Raw genomic sequence first — 18416 nt, 5'->3', positions numbered from 1 at the left:
AGAAAATTGAAAATGATAGAAAAGCTTCCCAGCTTTTCTCACTTTAATTTTCCATGTTTTGCTTTGTGTAATTTACTGTCAACTATTAACACAGATGCTTCCTGCCTTATTTGAGAACAGCCCGGGCTTAAGCATAAGTGATCTGAAATCCAGAAGCCTACACACCAAGTCTGGATTGCATGCAAAGAGATAAACTCTAACTTAAGATGTCCTGCATCATATAAGGTCTTGAGAGCACAGGGTGTTGGGTATCAATAATCAATTAGTCTCAATCTAACATTATCAAAACTTAAAATATGTATAAAAGTGTTATTAAATAAATCAAGATACCTGCAAAAGAATGCTAAGCCTAAAACTGCAACCTAGGATAGAAATACAGGGGTTTCCCGACTGACCAATGGTGAGCCAGGGACGGCTGGCCCAGTCTCGGGGCCTCTGGCCGTGGGAACTCTCACACTGGGACCCCTCTACTTCTTCTCTTCCCGTTTGTGGTCTCAGAATTCGTTGTTGTGAGAGGGAAGGGAAAGAAAGAGGAAAGATAAACCACCAGAGACATTTCTCTTCCCCTTCCTTCAGTTCCTCTCCCATTGACCCTCCAACTGCTCCTGAGAAGCTACCCCTCCAAATCCCACCCCCACCACCCAGCGCACTGGGCTCCCTACTAGCAATCAGCCCCTGAGGATCTCGTTCTAATATCTGCCTTCTCACCTCCTATCACATCCTAAATGTCCTCCTTCTCACATCTGGTTCTTCTTTGGCTGATCCCTTGATTATACCCTGTGATAAAATGGCCCCCCACAATATATTTTTTAGTTTGGTATGTTCACTACATACCTATTTCCACATTGCTACTACTTATTAGAAAGCAACAGTGTCAAAACAATAGCTACACTTTCGAAAATTTAAGAAAAGAGCCCAGGGGCCACTTGGCTCAGTTTGTTAGACTATATCAGTCCTCGTACCCCAGGGCTGCCAGTTCTATCCCCCATCAGGGCTCATGCCTAGGCTGTAGGTCTAATCCCTGGTTGGAGGGCATACTGGTAGCAACCAACCGGAGTTTTCCTCTCACACCATATTTCTCTTTCTTTGCCCCCACTTCCTCTTTCTCTCTAAAATCAATGGAAAAATGTCCTCAGGTGAGGATGAAGGAAGGAAGGAAGGAAGGAAGGGAGGGAGGGAGGGAATGAAGCTGTTTTTTAATATTAAGTTCCATGGTAAACCAGACTCAGGATTAACAAGCCATACATTCAAGAAGGAAGCAAGCTTTTAGGAAAAAAGAGGTTATTTGGAAGACATGTTGACGAGGATGTGTTCCCATCCCGGGAAAGCTTTGGACGGCAGCCCTCACCCCTACCCTGTCTTCAGACCCTGTGGATTCTGAGTCTCTGTCCTGTGCAAAGGGAACAGCACCAGGGAACAGGAGCAACCCAGACTTGGGGCTGCAGAAAACTCTTGCACTGACTTGTAGAAAGTGTTCCAGGAGTTTGGGAAAGGCCACTGCCTTTGCATTAGGCCAACGTGAATTTCTGGAGCCCCACACTGAAACTTGAAATACGTCTTTTCCATAGAAACATTTTGACAAAAGCAGTTAGGGTCTATGACGCTAGTCGTACTTAAGATTTATGATAAGATGGTACTCATAATGCTTCTGTGGAGCCTCCCGGGTTTAATTAATCACCCGGGTTTCAGGGTACTGTTTGTACAGGACTATAATTCAAGCATCCTATCGTTACTTTGGCTTCCCAGGGTTGGCCTAATGACTTAACCACATTGCTTCTGTGGGAAAATGCTTCCTTTTAAACCACCGAAATTTTGGAATATGCCTTTTCCTAATACATTGGAAGGCAGCTGTATGGCTTACACAGTAACTACTTACTGAAGCTGATTAATTTACCACCTTTTTTCTACACGGCCATCTATTTAGAGAAGACATATAATCTTTCAAAGTTGGTAGCAGTGTTCTTGCTGTTATCTTGTGAACACTCATTGATTCATTCGTTGAATTAAAATATAATTATTTTTGAATATGTGCTATTTTAGGTCCTGTGCCATAAATTTGCCTTAAATGTTAAGTTTTATTCTTAAGCACTGCTATTCAGATGTCTTTGTTGAATCCTTTGCATGTAGATGTATAAATTAAAAAGTCATGTTTTATAGAAAGGTGGTTAAAAGTGGAGGCTGTGAACTCAGGGTACCGGGTTTGGAGTCTACGTTTTACTGGCAGAGTGACCTCATGCGTGTCACCTGACTTTGCACTTTAGTGTGGCCATCTGTGAAATGGTAATAATTAAGTTAACTTTCCCAAGGAGTTTTTGTGAGGATTAAAACCTATAAACAACAACAACAACAACAACACTGAAAATACTGACCAGCATATAGTAAGTACAATAAATATTAACTCATTTTATTTTATTTCAGAGGAATAAAAACAAATACATTTGTAGAAGCACAAATAGGCATCAGAAAAACTATAGACTCTTTTTTTCCACATAAAATAACTTGAAACCTGTTTTTATGACATGCATTCCTGTTATAAATACATAACTGTTTACATAAATATGCATTGCAATAAGAAAAATAGCTCTGGCTGGTATAGCTCAGTGGACTGAAGGTGAGGTGCGAATCAAAGGGTCTTGGGTTCAATTCCCGGTCAGGGCACATGCCTGGATTGTGGGCCAGGTCCCCAGTGGGAGCCATGTGAGAGGCAACCACACATTGATGTTTCTCTCCCTCCCTTCCCCCTCCTTCTAAAAACAAATAAATAAAAAAAATTGTTAAAGCATTAAAAATAAAAAATGAAGCAATTTACTTTTTCTATAGAAGTAAAAATCAACCCATTTGTGATATGAGAGGTTTTATTGACTAAATATATCATAATTTGAAAGAAAAGAAAAAAAACTCTTTTTAACCAAAGTGATGACAGGTTTGCCGAGAGCAGATGACACAAGTTTCTCTTAAGCAGTGATGTCCTCTCAGTGACCCCCTACAACACCCAGGTGTTTCTCAGGGAGAGTTACTTGATTCTGGAAATTCTCTGTGCAAAATAAATAAATAAATAAATAAATAAATAACTCTCCCATCCCAGTGACGGGCCTCCTTAACGTCTACTGTCCCCTTCAGCCTTATCTACCAGAGGCCTGATTTTAACCCCAACATCAATTTAAAGACTACAGTTCCCGGCTTTTCTTGCTTCCAAAATCAGCCAATGAAAGACAAGGGAATAATCACTGGGTGAAGCTTAAAGGATCTTTATTAAAAGGAGCCTAATTGAGCTTCCTCCTGCCTCCCAGAACTGCAGATATGATGGCTGGCACTGCAGTGGCCATCTTGCATATTGGCAATAACCCTCATGTTGAAAGTCATGTGCTCCGCAGGAACTAAGGGTGAAGAACCCTTGTTCTAATGACTATGGAGTCGTCATACAGGCCGGGACAACTGACTGAAACAGAAACCCTTCGTTTGCAGATGCCACACATGGTGAGGGGCATCTCTGGTAATCGATGCTGAAGGTAATGGGGAGGTAGCTCTGATAATCAATGCTGAATGTAATTCCTTGAAGACAAAAATGTCCACATCATTTTTGTGTGGCTCTCGAGAAAAGTATAAAGAGGGATCAGAACCAACAGTTAGGAAGCTGAACAATGAGGAAGCTGGAAAGAACTCAAGAGATAAAACACATGAAAAAAACCAGAGGTCAGACATGACCAAGGTCAAAGGTATCCAGGAGACAGGCTTCCAACCAAATCATGATGTATGAGGGGTTATAACTATCAGTATTTCTCAAAACACAAGTCCTTGTAATAGAGAAAGTTTATCTCTAACAAATCAAACTCTGTCTCAAAATGAAAATCATTAAAAAATGTGCCAGAGAATATGAATAATGTTGTAGGTAATGTGCATTTGATGTTATTTGTAAAATATAGTATTCAATTTAAAAACTGCATTCATTATAAATGAATACTGGAGTGAGAAGCTCTTACAATTACTCTTGAGTACAGTGAAATTCATGGAGAAGTTACTATTCTAATAATCTATTATAATTCAAACAACTAAGTTTGCTTTGTTTTTCAGTTGTTTTGACTTAAGTTTCTCCATATTATTAACTACCATCAGTGCTAAACCAAATCTACCTGCTTAGTTACCCACTTCCACTGACTGTCATAATTTATGCACTGTTCTATGTTCTGTTAACATAGAACACAGCTCCTTTTTCTAAAAGCATGGGATGTGTTCCGGCTAAAGTTTAAAAAAATAAAAACCCTCAAAATTTCCTCAATAGGATTTCTGTGTAAGAAAATAACCAGCTTTGTCTAAGTCTGATATTGCACAGCATGAAAGATAACGGATTAGTGACACTGGTAACTGAAATCCTCTACTTATCCTTGGCAAGGAAAATGACAGCATAAGCTTCCCAAACTAGGTCCCAAGGTGTCTGTGCTGAGTCTAAGAAACATCCAATTTCTCACCTCTCCAGTGAACTAGGTGTACATCACTGGCTTCCTGAGTAGATTTGCCCCACGCTGCCTGAACTATTAAGTCAGTAACAGCCTTGTATATGGAATCATTTTGAGGCTGTTTGTGGAATCAGAATGTTGTGTACGTTTAGAAGTCTGAATTACAATTAAAGGTTGAACTCAATTGTAGGTGCCACATCGCTTTAGGTTTAAATTGTTTTTAGTTTGTCACACAAAATTGAAGCAAGGTTTAAATGAGAAAAAGTAAAAAGAGAAGCAGTGTATCAAAATCTTATGGAAGGAAACAAATTAACTAGTTCTAGAATTAGCGCCTTAGGTAGCATGATCTGAAATCTGACTTGAAATTTGTCCAAAAATTTAAAAATCTAAACTCACTGAAACAGTATTTTTCTAAAAAAAAAATCTAACTATAAGAATGTAAACAGGCCCTTGGCCAGGGTGGCTTAGTTGGTTGGAGTGTCTTTCCGTAACCAAAAGGTTGTAGGTTCGATTCCAGGCCAGGGCACATGCCTAGTTACAAGTCCTATCCCCAGTCCTGGTGGGTACGATGTCCAGTTCAGGGATCTATGGGAGGCAACCAGTCAATATTTCTCTCTCCTTCCCCCCTCCTTCCCTCTGTCTCTAAAAGCAATGTAAAGTTGTTCTCTGGTGAGGAATAATTAATTAACTTTTAAAAAGCATGTAAATAGGTAAATGAATAAAGTTTTATTGCCACAGCAGATACAGCTTGAGAATTTCATTAAAGAAAGGTTCATGTCAACATTGATGACATCACAGCACAGACACAGGGCACTCTTCACAAAGCTGTGAACTTCCTGCTTAAAGAAAACAGCTGGAAGTTGGACATGACACAAGGCTACAGGAGTCATGCCTTACAGTCAGTTCACCTTATGGGCAAACAAGGAAGTCCTGTGTCAACCAGGCACTGAAAGACATATTGCATATGTTCCTACATATAATACAATATGCCAAGGTTTTAATATCACGCCGCATAAGCCAGCAGCAAACAGTCACCAAACAATGACACCAACAAAAAACTCTTGGGAAAAGTTATTCCAATTAGGAGCCTACCAGGTCAAAGCTGTCATTGAAAACTGGGTGTCTAGTCTGAAACTTTGCAGATATCATTTTGTCAGGATTATCAGTTAGGCCGGTTGAAAAAAATAGGATGAAAAGACTGTTCCGGGGATTTACGAAGAGCAGCACAGTTGGAGAAACACTGTGCTGACAATGGAGGAGCTTCTAAAATTTAACCGTAAAACCCTTCGGGACCACTGCACAATGTGCAGTTATGCGAGCCTCCTCTTACGGGAGCACCTAGAGACTCGATTTGCCTGACAGACTTTGTTTTCTAGGTGTTCCTCCCCCTGGCGTTTACTTGTTTGTGACTTCTAAAAGCCGATTTCTGCACGTTGTGTATTCTTCAAGGTCTTCAGTTACACTTTAAAGGTGCCCACTCAGCGCCCTCGATTTTCGGCCGAGTTGCAGTGGAAGCTGATCTCTGATGTATCTGACAACTGTGATTGGCTGTGCTATCCGTATTAATTACCTTAAACAAAACTGCCTAATTTGATAAGAGAACAAGTGCCTAGAGTTTTCAAATATAAGAGTTTTGTTACATTTTTGGAAAATAAATAATAAACATAAAGGTTCTATCTCCCCAACCCAAGCAAACTAGAAATGAATGGTATTTGAAAAAGAAAAAAATCGAGAAACAATAGTCTATTTCTGTTAATCATATGATGAAAGCTTTTTTTGCAATACAAATAACTTGGCATCACATTAAAATACATCCTGTAGGTTCCTTTACATCAACTACCTAAATTTTAGTTGAGAGATTGCTACTGAAAAAAAATTAGTAACTTGGCATTAATGATTAACTAAACAATAATTTCTGATATATAATGTTCTAATGGCAGCCTGCAGGGTTAATATTTTTCTTTTAACTTTTTCTATTTTGTCATCTCAAAAGCCATAAGAAAAAATTCCTCTCTAGAATAAAATAATGTACCTTTTCAAATGTTCAGAATTTATGAAGTAGCTAAAACCCCTAAATCTATAGTTTTGCAAGCAATTTAATTCTCAATTTTAATGCACTCTTAGACTGTTATATATTAAGACTGCAAGTTTAAAAGAAATAAGGTGAGAAAAATTAAGTCCTTAAAATACTGTTTAATTTATGAACCAGTGCACATTATAGCTTTAGCTCTGTCTTATTATCATCATTCCATTTCTAATATATTTTATATATATATATTCCTCATTATCATGCTTTCTCATTTTACTTAAACATTTATTGTGATACTGAATTCTGTTTTCATGTAGTAAATTTAATCTAGGTTATTTAAACTTTAAAATCACCAATATGCAACTAAAATGCAATTGGCTAATTTTCTTCCTTATTGCCTTTACTAACATGCCAACTGATTTCTTTTACATAAATACTCTTTTGAACTATTTGACTTCTGTTTTTAATGAGACAAATTCTCCTCTTCTAAGCAGAAGTCTGCTCTGAACGTAAGTCACCTGGGAGCCTGGCCAAAGTCTGAACAGCACAGCTGAAGGGTAGGGCCATTTCACAGGGTCCGCTCACGGAGGGTTGGTTTGCTTTGCTAACTTGCTAAAAATAGTAGATTACACAGGCTACCTCCATCTCATGGCTCAAGAACTCAGAGAAGGCTGGCCTGTGGGTTGTAGCAATGCACAGAACACATTTTATTAAAGAAGTCAGGATATTACAAGTTTTCTAAATTCCTTCCGTTTACTCTCTGAGACAATACAAATGATCCCGCAGTTACTGGCATGGAAATCTCATAATGCTCCCAAATTTCAGAACTTCAAGCATGAGTCACAGAGTTACTTTAACTGTTTTAAAATATGTTTTTGATTTATTGTAGCCACAAGATTGAACACAGGAAGACTACTATACAAAAGGTAGAATTCTAAAGACTGTATTAAGAATCACATGTGTTAGAAATATATATTAAAAAAACATGGTTTTTGAAACACGAATACTTAACTTCCATATTAAAATTTTTAATCATTTCCTAACATAGTTATTAAACGCACCTTTAAGGAGCTATTGTCCTGGGAATGAAGTGTCATCATAAACACATTTGTGTTTTCTTCCTCTTATTCAAATCCAAATATGTTACCAAGTGTTAGACTATAAATTAAATTTCAGCTTCCCTTAGCAAGACACAGAATAAGGTCAAAGTCTGCAATGAAGAGCTGCTAAAATGAGTTCATTTCATAGGTAAATTAAAAATCTTCGAATTATTTGCTGTTTTTAAAAAAAAGTCCTTGATGTGGCAGCCGGCTCCTGGTGGCCACACAGCATGTCTTTGAGCAGCACTGCTGGCTGCTTTACTCAAAGGGGGACTGTTCTACCGCCACGAGTGAGCTGCGACTACAAAAATATTTTGAGGTGGAAAAATAGCAACTGAATTTTAATGTTTCACAATGTTTCCAAATGCTGTGGAGGCAGGTCTTCTGTGAAACCACTCAATGTCACAGCCAAGTTAAATGTCCTTCATTTTGCAGCTACGAGTGCACCATCAACTGTCTGTAGGATTAAAAATTGGATTTACTAGTAATTGGGTCAAAACAGGGTTACTTATGGACACAGCTGTTTACCGACAACTGTAATTAGCCCTTTGCCCCTCATTTTATGGGTCCCAGTTCCTAATTACACCTAAATTCAGTCAGCGTGAACTCAGGAATACACATTCACAAAGGTGCAACCACGGTGCCCTTCACTGATGCCTTTAGAGAAAAGGGGGGAAAATGATCATCTATAACTTTTGCTACCTGACCCTTAGGACTGAGACATTAAGAATAATCTAACACTATAAATTAAGTTAGTTGTTGTTAATACTTTCTTTTTTAATCCTACTCTGAAGATAATATCCTTGAGTTTTTGGAGAAAACTTTATTAGCAAAGTAAGCACCCCAATCTGGACCAAAAAGCAGTTAACTGAAATAGTTAACTCTTCAGTTAACTCACAACATCAGGGTGAATTAGGTGTTAACTTATGAGTTAACTATTTCAGTTAATTCAGCCCTATATTATTAGGGAAAGCATAACTATTATAGCACTATTTTTTTTTGCAAAACAAAAGATAAATCTCTAAGACTTTTACTTCTTTATATATGTAGAGATGACAGAGATCCCCATCTCAGAGGTTCAAAGAGGGAATTATATTGGCAGGTTAGGATTCAAAGGCAACTGAATTAAACCAAATAGATAGAGTACCCAGGAATCTTCACAATTCTAGACTTGACCTTGCATGTCAAAATAAAGACATGTACGCTGTCTTTTAAAAGACCCATTTTCAAACCTGATACTGAAATACAATGGCATTTTTAAATGTCTAGATACACTACAGTGAATCTTTTAGTATTATGGTGCCTCTAAAAGCTAACTTTTAACATTTCGAGCTGAGACTGTTATAAATAAAAAAATAATAATAATCAGGGTCTAACAGAAAATAAACAGCTATGTTCCTTCACATTAGAATGTTGGAAGCTAAAAAATTTCAATTAATAATAGTATGTAAGAGTTTCAACTTATTTATAAAACTCACATTCAAAGTTTATGGCTCAGACAGGATACTATAGCAGCAGTTCAGAACCTTACTTCTAATTATATTTTCTACAAAATGCATTGCTTCTGGCCTTAAAATAATATGCTCATACAATCAAAAGGCAATCCGTAACATCAAAATATTAATATAAAACATCTATCCAAGTTCAGCTCACTTATTGTTGGCTATTCTTTCACAACAATACTGCACCTTTAGAAACAAGCAAAATCAAATCATCTTCGTTCAGCTACTGCATGGCCTTGTATATAACCTATGCATATGCTAACACACACATGTATCTACATTTCCTATTCCTAGAGAATGACACTGACTTTGTTATTACAGACAATGACTTATTCCTAAGCTAAAAAGCACGCTGACACTTTCTGCTCTGGAAAAGAAAAATCATAGCATTAGAGGACTGATAAAGTTACTCATAACAAACAAGTCTGGCCAAACTTGATTCTCTCGCTACTCAATAAAGTCTCCCCCACCCCCGACATCATCAATAAGAACACACCGTATAAACTAAACTATTAAACAAAGCAACCCATAATTCCAAAATCAGTGAACTCTATGTCCATATCCCCCTTTATTCATTTATTGCATATCCTTAAAATAATATAATATTTACTCACTTTCAATGAGTCAAAGCAGGCGATTACTCGTCCATTTTCAACTTGGCAGCTTTTCGAAGGGTGTGCAAATTTACATTCCGTGTCTGGCCGTGAGCAAGTCCCCCTTTGGAACTCTCTACATACTTCCAGTGTTAGCCATTTTGTGTCCCGAATTGGTGTGACACTAACAGCCATGTTTAGATTTTACAGGTAGTTAAAATTTTCAGTGAAACCAACAAACCCAACCCCCCCAAAAAAAGAGCAACAACCAAAAAAAAAAAAAAAGCTGAACTGATAAAACTGTAAAATGATGATGAAAACGTCCCCTCCAAAATACTTTCCCCCACTCCCTGCTTTAAAAGTACATGGAAAATTGGGTTGTCAATATCAAGGAAAAGATCTCCCACTAGAAATTCACAGCATGAAAACTGTTAATTCAAAGAGGTTTTGGTTTTTAGACAAATACTAGGATCTTTTAAGTAGATGAATGTTTAAAAGTAGGGCCTCGAATCAGCCTTGTGCTCTCAGTAACCCCTTCCCAGTGCCAATTTTGAGCCCAAAATGCAAGCATGAAAACGTGGCAGACCCCTGGACACCGATTTTCCAAGCTGCTCTCAGCAAAGTTGTCTGAAAGGGAATCTCCTCACAGCTGAATTTGCAATGGAGTTTGGTGGTGCAATCGGTATTGATTAGTTTGGCATAGACAGATGCAGCAGTTTAGAGCAAAATCGAGAAAATAAATTTTTTTTCCTCCTTGATTTCCTGGCAGAAGATATCTTACTTTTTCAGCAAACTTTTCTTTTAAAACTAAAGCAGCCTAGGGCAATGCCAGATACTTATAGCTTTTCTCTTGATTATAAGTAGAAATGGGGGTGTCTGGGCTAGAGGTGGAGGGTGGATGTGCTGTCGTCACAGTCTAGCTGGCAGCAAGCAAGGCAAAAGCAGAGACTGCTCTAGAAGCGGTTCCAAGCAGCAGAGACGTCAGGAAAGGCACTTCTTAGTACCAACCTGTAGAAAAAAGAGATAGGTTAAGATTTACTAAGTAGCACTTCACTGATGTCCTACAGTATCACAACCTTGCCATGTGCTACCAGACTAAGTCATATTCACGTCAGCCTGCTCTCTCTCGCCCTCGCTCTCTCACACTCACACGCACACACTCACACACACACACAATACTTACAGTGAGGCATATTGCAGCCAGCCATCGTAGATTTATTAAAAAAAGGGGCCGTTTCCCCTTGTGAAGCAATGCATGATAGAGAGATAACCAATCACAGATAGTGTTGCAGCAATATTCTGGGCAGAAAGCCAATAGTGTGGGTTGTCTTATGAAAGGTCGCGCCTGTCAGACGTTCATTACTATGCTATAAGCACAGAAAATGTCCATCAGATGTGACTTATTCCACTGCAAGAGGACGAGCATGTGGGTTTTGAATTTACCCAACATGCAGTTAGTGGACTAAACCATGTTAGTTTCAAAACAGCTCCTAAACAAGTCCGAGCACTTGAAGATCATGACCCATTGCAGGGGAAAAAAGCAAGGTTTAAAAAATTGCAGCTGACTTCCAAGCTGCTTTCCCTCCGGCTCTGCTCAGGGACGGGCACTGAACAGCCTGCTCCTGCTGTCTTGACACGTGAATAAAAAAGGAAAGGGGTGTTTACAAATGGTACATTCTCCTGACCTATCCAATTCACTTCCTTCTCAAGCCCAAGTCCTGCCCCTCCACTGAAAGCAGCACTCATACTGTAAAACTATTCCATTCAGCCGGCAGACACTTTGTCAATATATCACAGGCAGGCGAGGTATGAACAAAAGCATCCTTTATTCGAACATTTTTTAAGCAGAAGCTGAGGTCATGTGGGGAAAATAAGGAGTGCAGTGTTGTCAGTGTGTCTGGCAAATCTGAAGTCAACCTCAAGGGAGAAAGTGATTCCATCACAGAAACATTAAATATTAAGTGAGCAATTTGATTTGGGCAGCGTGATGCACTTCAGGGGTACGAGTGAAACCGGAGGGTGGGGGTGGGGGGATCCCCGATTGCCTAATGAGCCATTACTTAGGCACTACCAGGCTGCTCCTTATAGCAAGGCATCTTTGCTTTTAGCAACTTACTTTCTCTTTCAATCAGATGGAAAAACTTTCAGAAACTGCTCAGTAATTATAGAAACAAAAGTATATTATTTTTCCCTTATGAACAAGGTAAACAAGGCTTTAGTAACTCTAAAAGTTTCACACTTCACAGAGGCAATGACACGGTATAATAAATAGTGATTGATTACACTTCTTCAAAGGTCCAAAATGGTCAATTGGCTTATGGTACATCTATAACTTGGACATCAGAATATGGAATATAATATAGAATATACAACTGAATCGGGATATAGAATATGGATATACATTATATACATATAAACATGACTAGCAATTTCTGTAAAACTTATTTTAGGATTAATACCATCATTCTTAATGTTGATTTTTTAAAACTACCAGATACATGGCTTGGACAATATTCAAGTAAGACTATAATATTTGAGAAACATGAAGGAAACAACAACTCATACTGATGTCCAGGAAATGTTTTTGTTTTTCAAAAATGTTCTAGTCCTAATTCCTAGTTCTTTAAGGAAAAAAAAAAAGAAAAAGAAGTCAAGTCCTCCATAAACACTAAGATCCATCCACCTTCCTGAATCTCAGCCTAATTCAGAGTTTCTCGGCTACTTCCCGCCTTGAGCATGGACTGCACAGGAGCCAACAAATCTCTTCTGTCCTTCCCTCCAGGGTCTTGAGTGCCTCCCCCGCCACCATTCACTTCCTTCAGAAGCCAGCAAATGGGGACACTTTCTCCAAGAAGCTTCCAAGATGTCACTTCCTCCATCTCCACCCAGTCATATAGTAACCCCGCCTCCTCTGCATGACGACTCTGCTCCCCTGCACAGTGTTCTACTTCCTTCTGTGTCTGACCCACTAGACTCCGTGTTCCCAGGGGCAGAAACAGTCTCACTCCTCGCAGTAACCCTAGCAGAGTAATGAAGAGTAGATGGGTTGCCGCAAACGTGGGTAAATCAAATGATTGGTCGCTGTATCTGGACTGGAATTACCTCCAGGTCACAAAAACACACAAACACATATACGAACACACCCATATAAACATATATATGAACACAGCACGTGAGATACTTGAACCCGTATGCACACCCACCGCTGCTGCTATGAATTACTATCTTCCTGGGTCCCACTGCCTAGGAATCCCCCTGCCCTGGACAGCTCCCTCTCACATTCCACACGGCAGCTCCTCTAAAACCCCAGCCCTCTGCAGCGCCCCCTCCTCCGTGTTCCTCTCACTATCCGCAGGGATTTGTGATCTTATAGGTTATAAGTATTCCATAGTCTGAACAGTGGCCCCTGGGCACGAATACTCTCTCACTTTCCCGCCCCCCATCTCTGTACGTTCTGTACCTTCTCCGTCTCCCAGTTTTCCCTTCTCCTGCCCACAGTGGAGCTTCCACCTCCACACACTCCTCTTCTTCCCCTTTGCACTTCCTCTCTACACGAATGCCCTGCCTTTCCCTCAGTTCTTTCATAGCCCGGCAGGGGCCAGGGAACCCTACCTAGTTGTGCGACTTCCTCTGCCTGAGGCTCTTAATCCGGGGATCCCAGACAAATGTCTAGCAGGGGTGTCCAACCCGCAGCCCGTGGGCCACATGCGGTCCAGGATGGCTATGAATTTTGTGGCCCAATCACAAAATCACAAAATCGGTTTAAGTAAAAATCACTTACTTAAAACATTATGAAATATTTTCATTGTTGTTAGTGTCTGTGTATTTAACGTGCGGCCCAAGACAATTCTTCTTCCAGCGTGGCCCAGAGACGCCAAAAGGTTGGACACCCCGGAGTGTCCTCTACCTGTGCTGAATTCCTGCTTCTCCCTCTGCATTCACTTTAGCGCCTGCATCAGTGTGACCTGCACACCTATTACTTGACCGCTCAGCAACAGCCACCAATGTTCCCATAAAAGCTAAATCCAAAGGCTACTTGTACTCTTACACCATTTACAGCTCCCTCTTTCTTTTTTGTTTATTTTTCAATTACAGTATACATTCAATATTATGTCATATTAGTTTCAGGTGTACAGAACCGTGGTTACACAAAGTGGTCCCGCTGACACTTCCAGTACCTCCCAGACACCATACACAGTTACTCCAATATATTCCCTAGGCTGTACTTTACATCTCTGTGACTATTCTGTAACTACCAACTTGAACTTCTTTATCCCTGTACCTTTTGCCCCCAGCCCCCCAGCTCCCTCCCCAATGGCCACCATCAGTCTGGAACTTTGTCTTTTTTGCACCTTCCCCCTTGCTTGAACAGACACACTGCACCCCCCAGTTTCTCCCAGTGCTGCCCTCCAGCACCCTCCCTCCCAGAGCAGCAGCTCTCCCCCTTTCCTGTCCTGTGGCACACACAGACTAATCACTAAGATTCTGTGCCACACCCAGAAATACATATTTTGCCAACCTGCCGAAAAATGCAGGTATAATTTTAACCTATTCACGCCAGACAGCTATCGTGTTGGCTGTTGTCATTTTTTCTCTTGACAATTTGCGGGGAAAGAGGTCAGCATCCCTGACTTAAATCGTCAGGTACTGGGTGGTTTAAACACTCTTACGGCACACTAGTTTAAGACAGCTGGCACACCGGCTGTTTTAAAGAGGAGCTGAGAGGTGCCGAAGGGTTCTGGGCACAAGCCACGTTGCTGTGAGCTCCTGGGGCTCGTGACACGCTAACCCTTTGTTTGGTTTGACACGCACTTCCTCACCCCTTCCGCTTGGCAAATCCCTTTCCCTTGTTTAAGTTGCTGTTCAAACAGAACCTCCTGGATAAGGCCGGGCCTGCTCTGGTAAACATGAGTCCCTCTCGGAATATGCCCGGTCCTTTGTATCTCTTGGTTCCATTGTCCCCCAACTTACAAACTCCCTGACAACAGGGTGTATTGCCATTTTTTTACCCAGTGCCTAGAACATAAGAGAGTTTTTTTAATGCTTGGTAAATAAATTTCACTCAAACTGATGGTGATAAGCATGTATGCGACTATATGAGAATGCACCCCCGACGCTGAGGAAATACCGCAGCATGATCCACAGGGTCCACACAGGGTAGGGCAGAGAATGGCACTATTACAACTATCCTCACGGGTTGGTAGTTACATGAAAATACAACTGCAAAATCCATTTCGAGAGTTGAGTGTTTCTCCTTTCTGCCATGGTACAGGCTTAGTCCACTCTAGGACAAAATATATTTTAATTACTAAAATGATGGCAAATGGGTGTTCAGGTCATTTTTAATTTCTATAGCAGAGAAATTCTATTGATTTCAAAAAGTATTATTGAAAGAATGATGGATATATTTGTACGGTGAAATGCTACATCATTGTAAACTGTATAGGGAGGGATGATAATCAAATTATGTGTTATTAGCTGACATGGACACAGCTCTCAGAACGGACCCCAACTTCGGCACACTGGTAGACTGGTGCCCCTGGTAAGAACATGCCCCGGCCCCCACACAGGCACGGGGGGTGGGGGAAAACAAATCTAGATTACGTTTTATAAACTGACTTGAATAAATTGCCAACATTAGATTATCTCTCTCTTTACTTGAATAAAAGAATTTCAGGGAAGACTGAGAAATCTTCTCAAAACTGAGTATATTGCTAAATTAAGATTCTATAGGATTTGGATTAATATTGAATTCCCAAAACATTACCTCAACCAGGAATGAATTTTTGTCCTACCAAACAACACTGAAACATGTTTGGATAATGTTCAGATTGTGAGAATTCTGGAAAACACATCTGCCCTAGAAATAAGTGTTGTTTGTAAATAAATGTTAAAGGAAATGCTGCTACTATAATGATATTTACTAATACGCAAATTGTATCTGAGGTAAATTTCTAACCTGTATAGTTTAACAGATTATAAGCTTCCTTGAAAAACAATAAAAAATTAGGAAATTTAATAGCTTTGCAGAGAGAATCAATTTAAAAGCTAAGAACAAGTCCTCGCTTACCTGCTGATCAAACCGCAAACACTCCACTATACAGTTCCTCGCATTCCATTGGATGCTGTACAAACAATCATGTTCTGCCCCAAGAACCAAAAACCAATTTCTCCCTGAACAATGTCATAAATCACATATATTTTTTACTTTAAGATATGAGGGGGAAAATAAAAAGGGAAAAAAAGGAAAAATAGAGGAAAGGAAATCAAGAAAAGGTTCAAGGATAAAGTTTTTTAAAAAGCATGGGAAATTACTAATAATTATTCTTATAGTAATTAGTAGATATTAGCATTAAACTAACCTTATAGGAAGTAGATGGCTTCATATTAATATCCATTTATGGGCTACACACATACTTCAATAGAGGATAAACAAACATGTACAAGGAATGAGACTAAAGTTCTATTTTGGAGAACTGGATGGCTTCTATGAGCCAGGTTAAAGTTCTTAATCATATATGTTTATGAATCATTTCAGTCGTTCTGAGTCAAATTATAGGCAGGTCGGTCCTATGGCATCCCAGAATAGTTAGCTGGAAATTTTAGGGGCTTTTTTTTATAGCTTTTGATTTTTGAAATAGGTTACACAGTGAGGAAGTTAACTGAGTAATTGTTTGAGGGCTTTTTTTAATTGACTGAGACAATGTCAACCTAAGTGGAAGAGATGTCCGGTTTTGCTGTGTGCACCTGGAGGGGACAAGAAGGAGCCCCCGGTCCAAAACCATAACTCCTCACCCCCTTCCCTGCTGTCAAAAGTCCATAATTAGTGATGCATTACTTCAGTAATTTATTTAATAAATTACGAAGTAAATTTAGTAAGTAACACTGTAAATAGATAGATAATAAAACTGTAAATTTATTTGGAAAATTAATAATGACTAAGTTCGCTCATGGAACAATTTTACCCAGGGTTTGTCCCAAATATTACCAGAGGGTTCAGTCCACAACCAACGAAGCATTTCTGGAGGCTGTACAGCCATTTCCCTGTTCACTAAGTTACCAAATAGAGTAGCAAAGCTGTTATTTATGACATAGGAAAAAACTGCAGTCTGAATGGTTAATGCAGTCTTCAGCGGTATTCAACTCCATAGAACAAAAAGCTGAGATCAGTATTTCGCAGCCAGAGGTAAGCACACTACCGCCAGCACCAGGGCAGTTTTAAGGGATACTGAAACAACCTAATTTTAACAGATGCATCAGAATGCTAAAACGAGCCCATCACGCCTGTGATTACACAGATATTGCAGCTTAGGAAGAGGCTACAGTTTAATAAAAAGAACTTAAAAAAATAAGACTAGGTAAATATATTGGCAAAAATCACCAAGGAGATATGCAAATGACTGGTTCTAGAAACACTGCTGAGAAAATAAGATAACTTTCAACCACACACCCTCTGGAATGGCAGCGCAGGGCGACTGTCAGTCTGGCCGGCTGCTCCCACACGGCAAGGTGTGATGGGGGACAAGCTGTGGTCAAGAAAAGAAGGTTGTGTGGACCCACTCCAGTAATCTCAGGTCTGTCAGAGCACGCCTTTGAAATTCAGACAGGTCTGATTCCCTAATCATCAAGTGGTCTCTTTCTGGATGGATAACAAAGGAGTGTTGGTTAGAGGATGCCCTACTGCCAACAATCAGAACCCCAAAAGCAACATGCCCAACTGCACTCAAATTAGAAAAGGATTATTGTCCCTTAAGTGTTTATATTTAAGACAAAATAAAACATAAAGCCTCTATTCAGACAATGATTAAGAAGTCAATTTTGAATTGATTCCTCCATCAGGCAAAAGTTTTCAGTTTACAAAGCTTTAAGGTCACGAGAAGATAAACTGATCACAATGGCTCAGAGCACTTTTTATACTACGTCACTAACTTCGTACCCAAGTCGGCCTTCATCCAGTCCCCGCCTCAACGTCTTCCTAGAAGCTCTTCCAGCACACTATCAAAAGCATTCCCCCAGAGGACCTGAACACAGAAGTGTCTCCTTTTCCCAAGAACAAATGCAAATGGCCAACAGATATATGAAAAGATGATCAACTTCACTAGCTGTAAGGACAGTGTAGGTCAAACCCACAATGAGACATCAGCTCTTGTCTCACTGAGTGGCTATTATCAGTAAGACAAGAAATAATAAGTGGTAGAGAGGATGTGGAGAAAAGGGAACCCTTGTACACTGGTGGTAGAAATGTAAATGGGTGTAGTCACTATGAAAAACAGTATGGAGGCTCCTCAAAAAATTCAGAATATATATATTGGACTGGCCAAAATGTCCACTTAGTTTTTTCTATAAAATAAACACATTTTTCATTTCACCAACAACTTTATTTATTTGGATATTCTGAGTATGTCGGCTATCTCCCACATGGTATACTCAATTAATGTCTCGATTTGACCACTATCGACTTCAACGGGTCAACCCAGATGTGGAGCATCATCCAATATGAAATCTCCACCACGAAACTTCGCAAACCACTTTTGACACATTCAATCAGTTACAGCATCTTCTCGATACATTGCACAAATCCTTTTTTGTGTTGCAGTTGTGTTTTTTACCTTTCTTGAAATAATAAAGCATAATACGCTAAAAATTTTGCTTATTTTCCTCCATCTTCAATCTTAGAATGACTGCACAAAAATTCACCAATTTTGGTAAGTTTTTTTTAAATGCATGCTGATATGACA

The 18416-nt window shown here is 39.6% G+C and overlaps 1 protein-coding gene across 11 annotated transcripts in view; it reads right to left on the bottom strand.

Moving 5' to 3' along the window:
* The window catches only part of MBNL1 (muscleblind like splicing regulator 1), a 190213-nt gene that overhangs the window by 127033 nt on the left and 44764 nt on the right, over positions 1-18416 (bottom strand). For 7 of the 11 annotated variants that reach the window (XM_045851101.1, XM_045851100.1, XM_045851106.1 and 4 more), the window contains exon 2: positions 9700-10686. The exons of 3 other annotated variants lie outside the window; for them this stretch is intronic. In XM_045851101.1, coding sequence (XP_045707057.1) covers positions 9700-9873 — 174 coding nt within the window. In that variant the 5' untranslated portion in view covers positions 9874-10686. Of the gene's footprint in view, positions 1-9699; positions 10687-10861; positions 11252-18416 lie in introns of those variants that run through there. One more of the 11 variants, XM_045851102.1, reaches the window with a different exon arrangement.

This window comes from Phyllostomus hastatus, unplaced genomic scaffold, assembly GCF_019186645.2.
Source record: "Phyllostomus hastatus isolate PE091 unplaced genomic scaffold, TTU_PhHast_1.1 phas_contig_86, whole genome shotgun sequence".
Taxonomy (NCBI): domain Eukaryota; kingdom Metazoa; phylum Chordata; class Mammalia; order Chiroptera; family Phyllostomidae; genus Phyllostomus; species Phyllostomus hastatus.
Note: the sequence above shows the minus strand (reverse complement) of the source record. Positions and strands in the feature narration are given on the sequence as shown.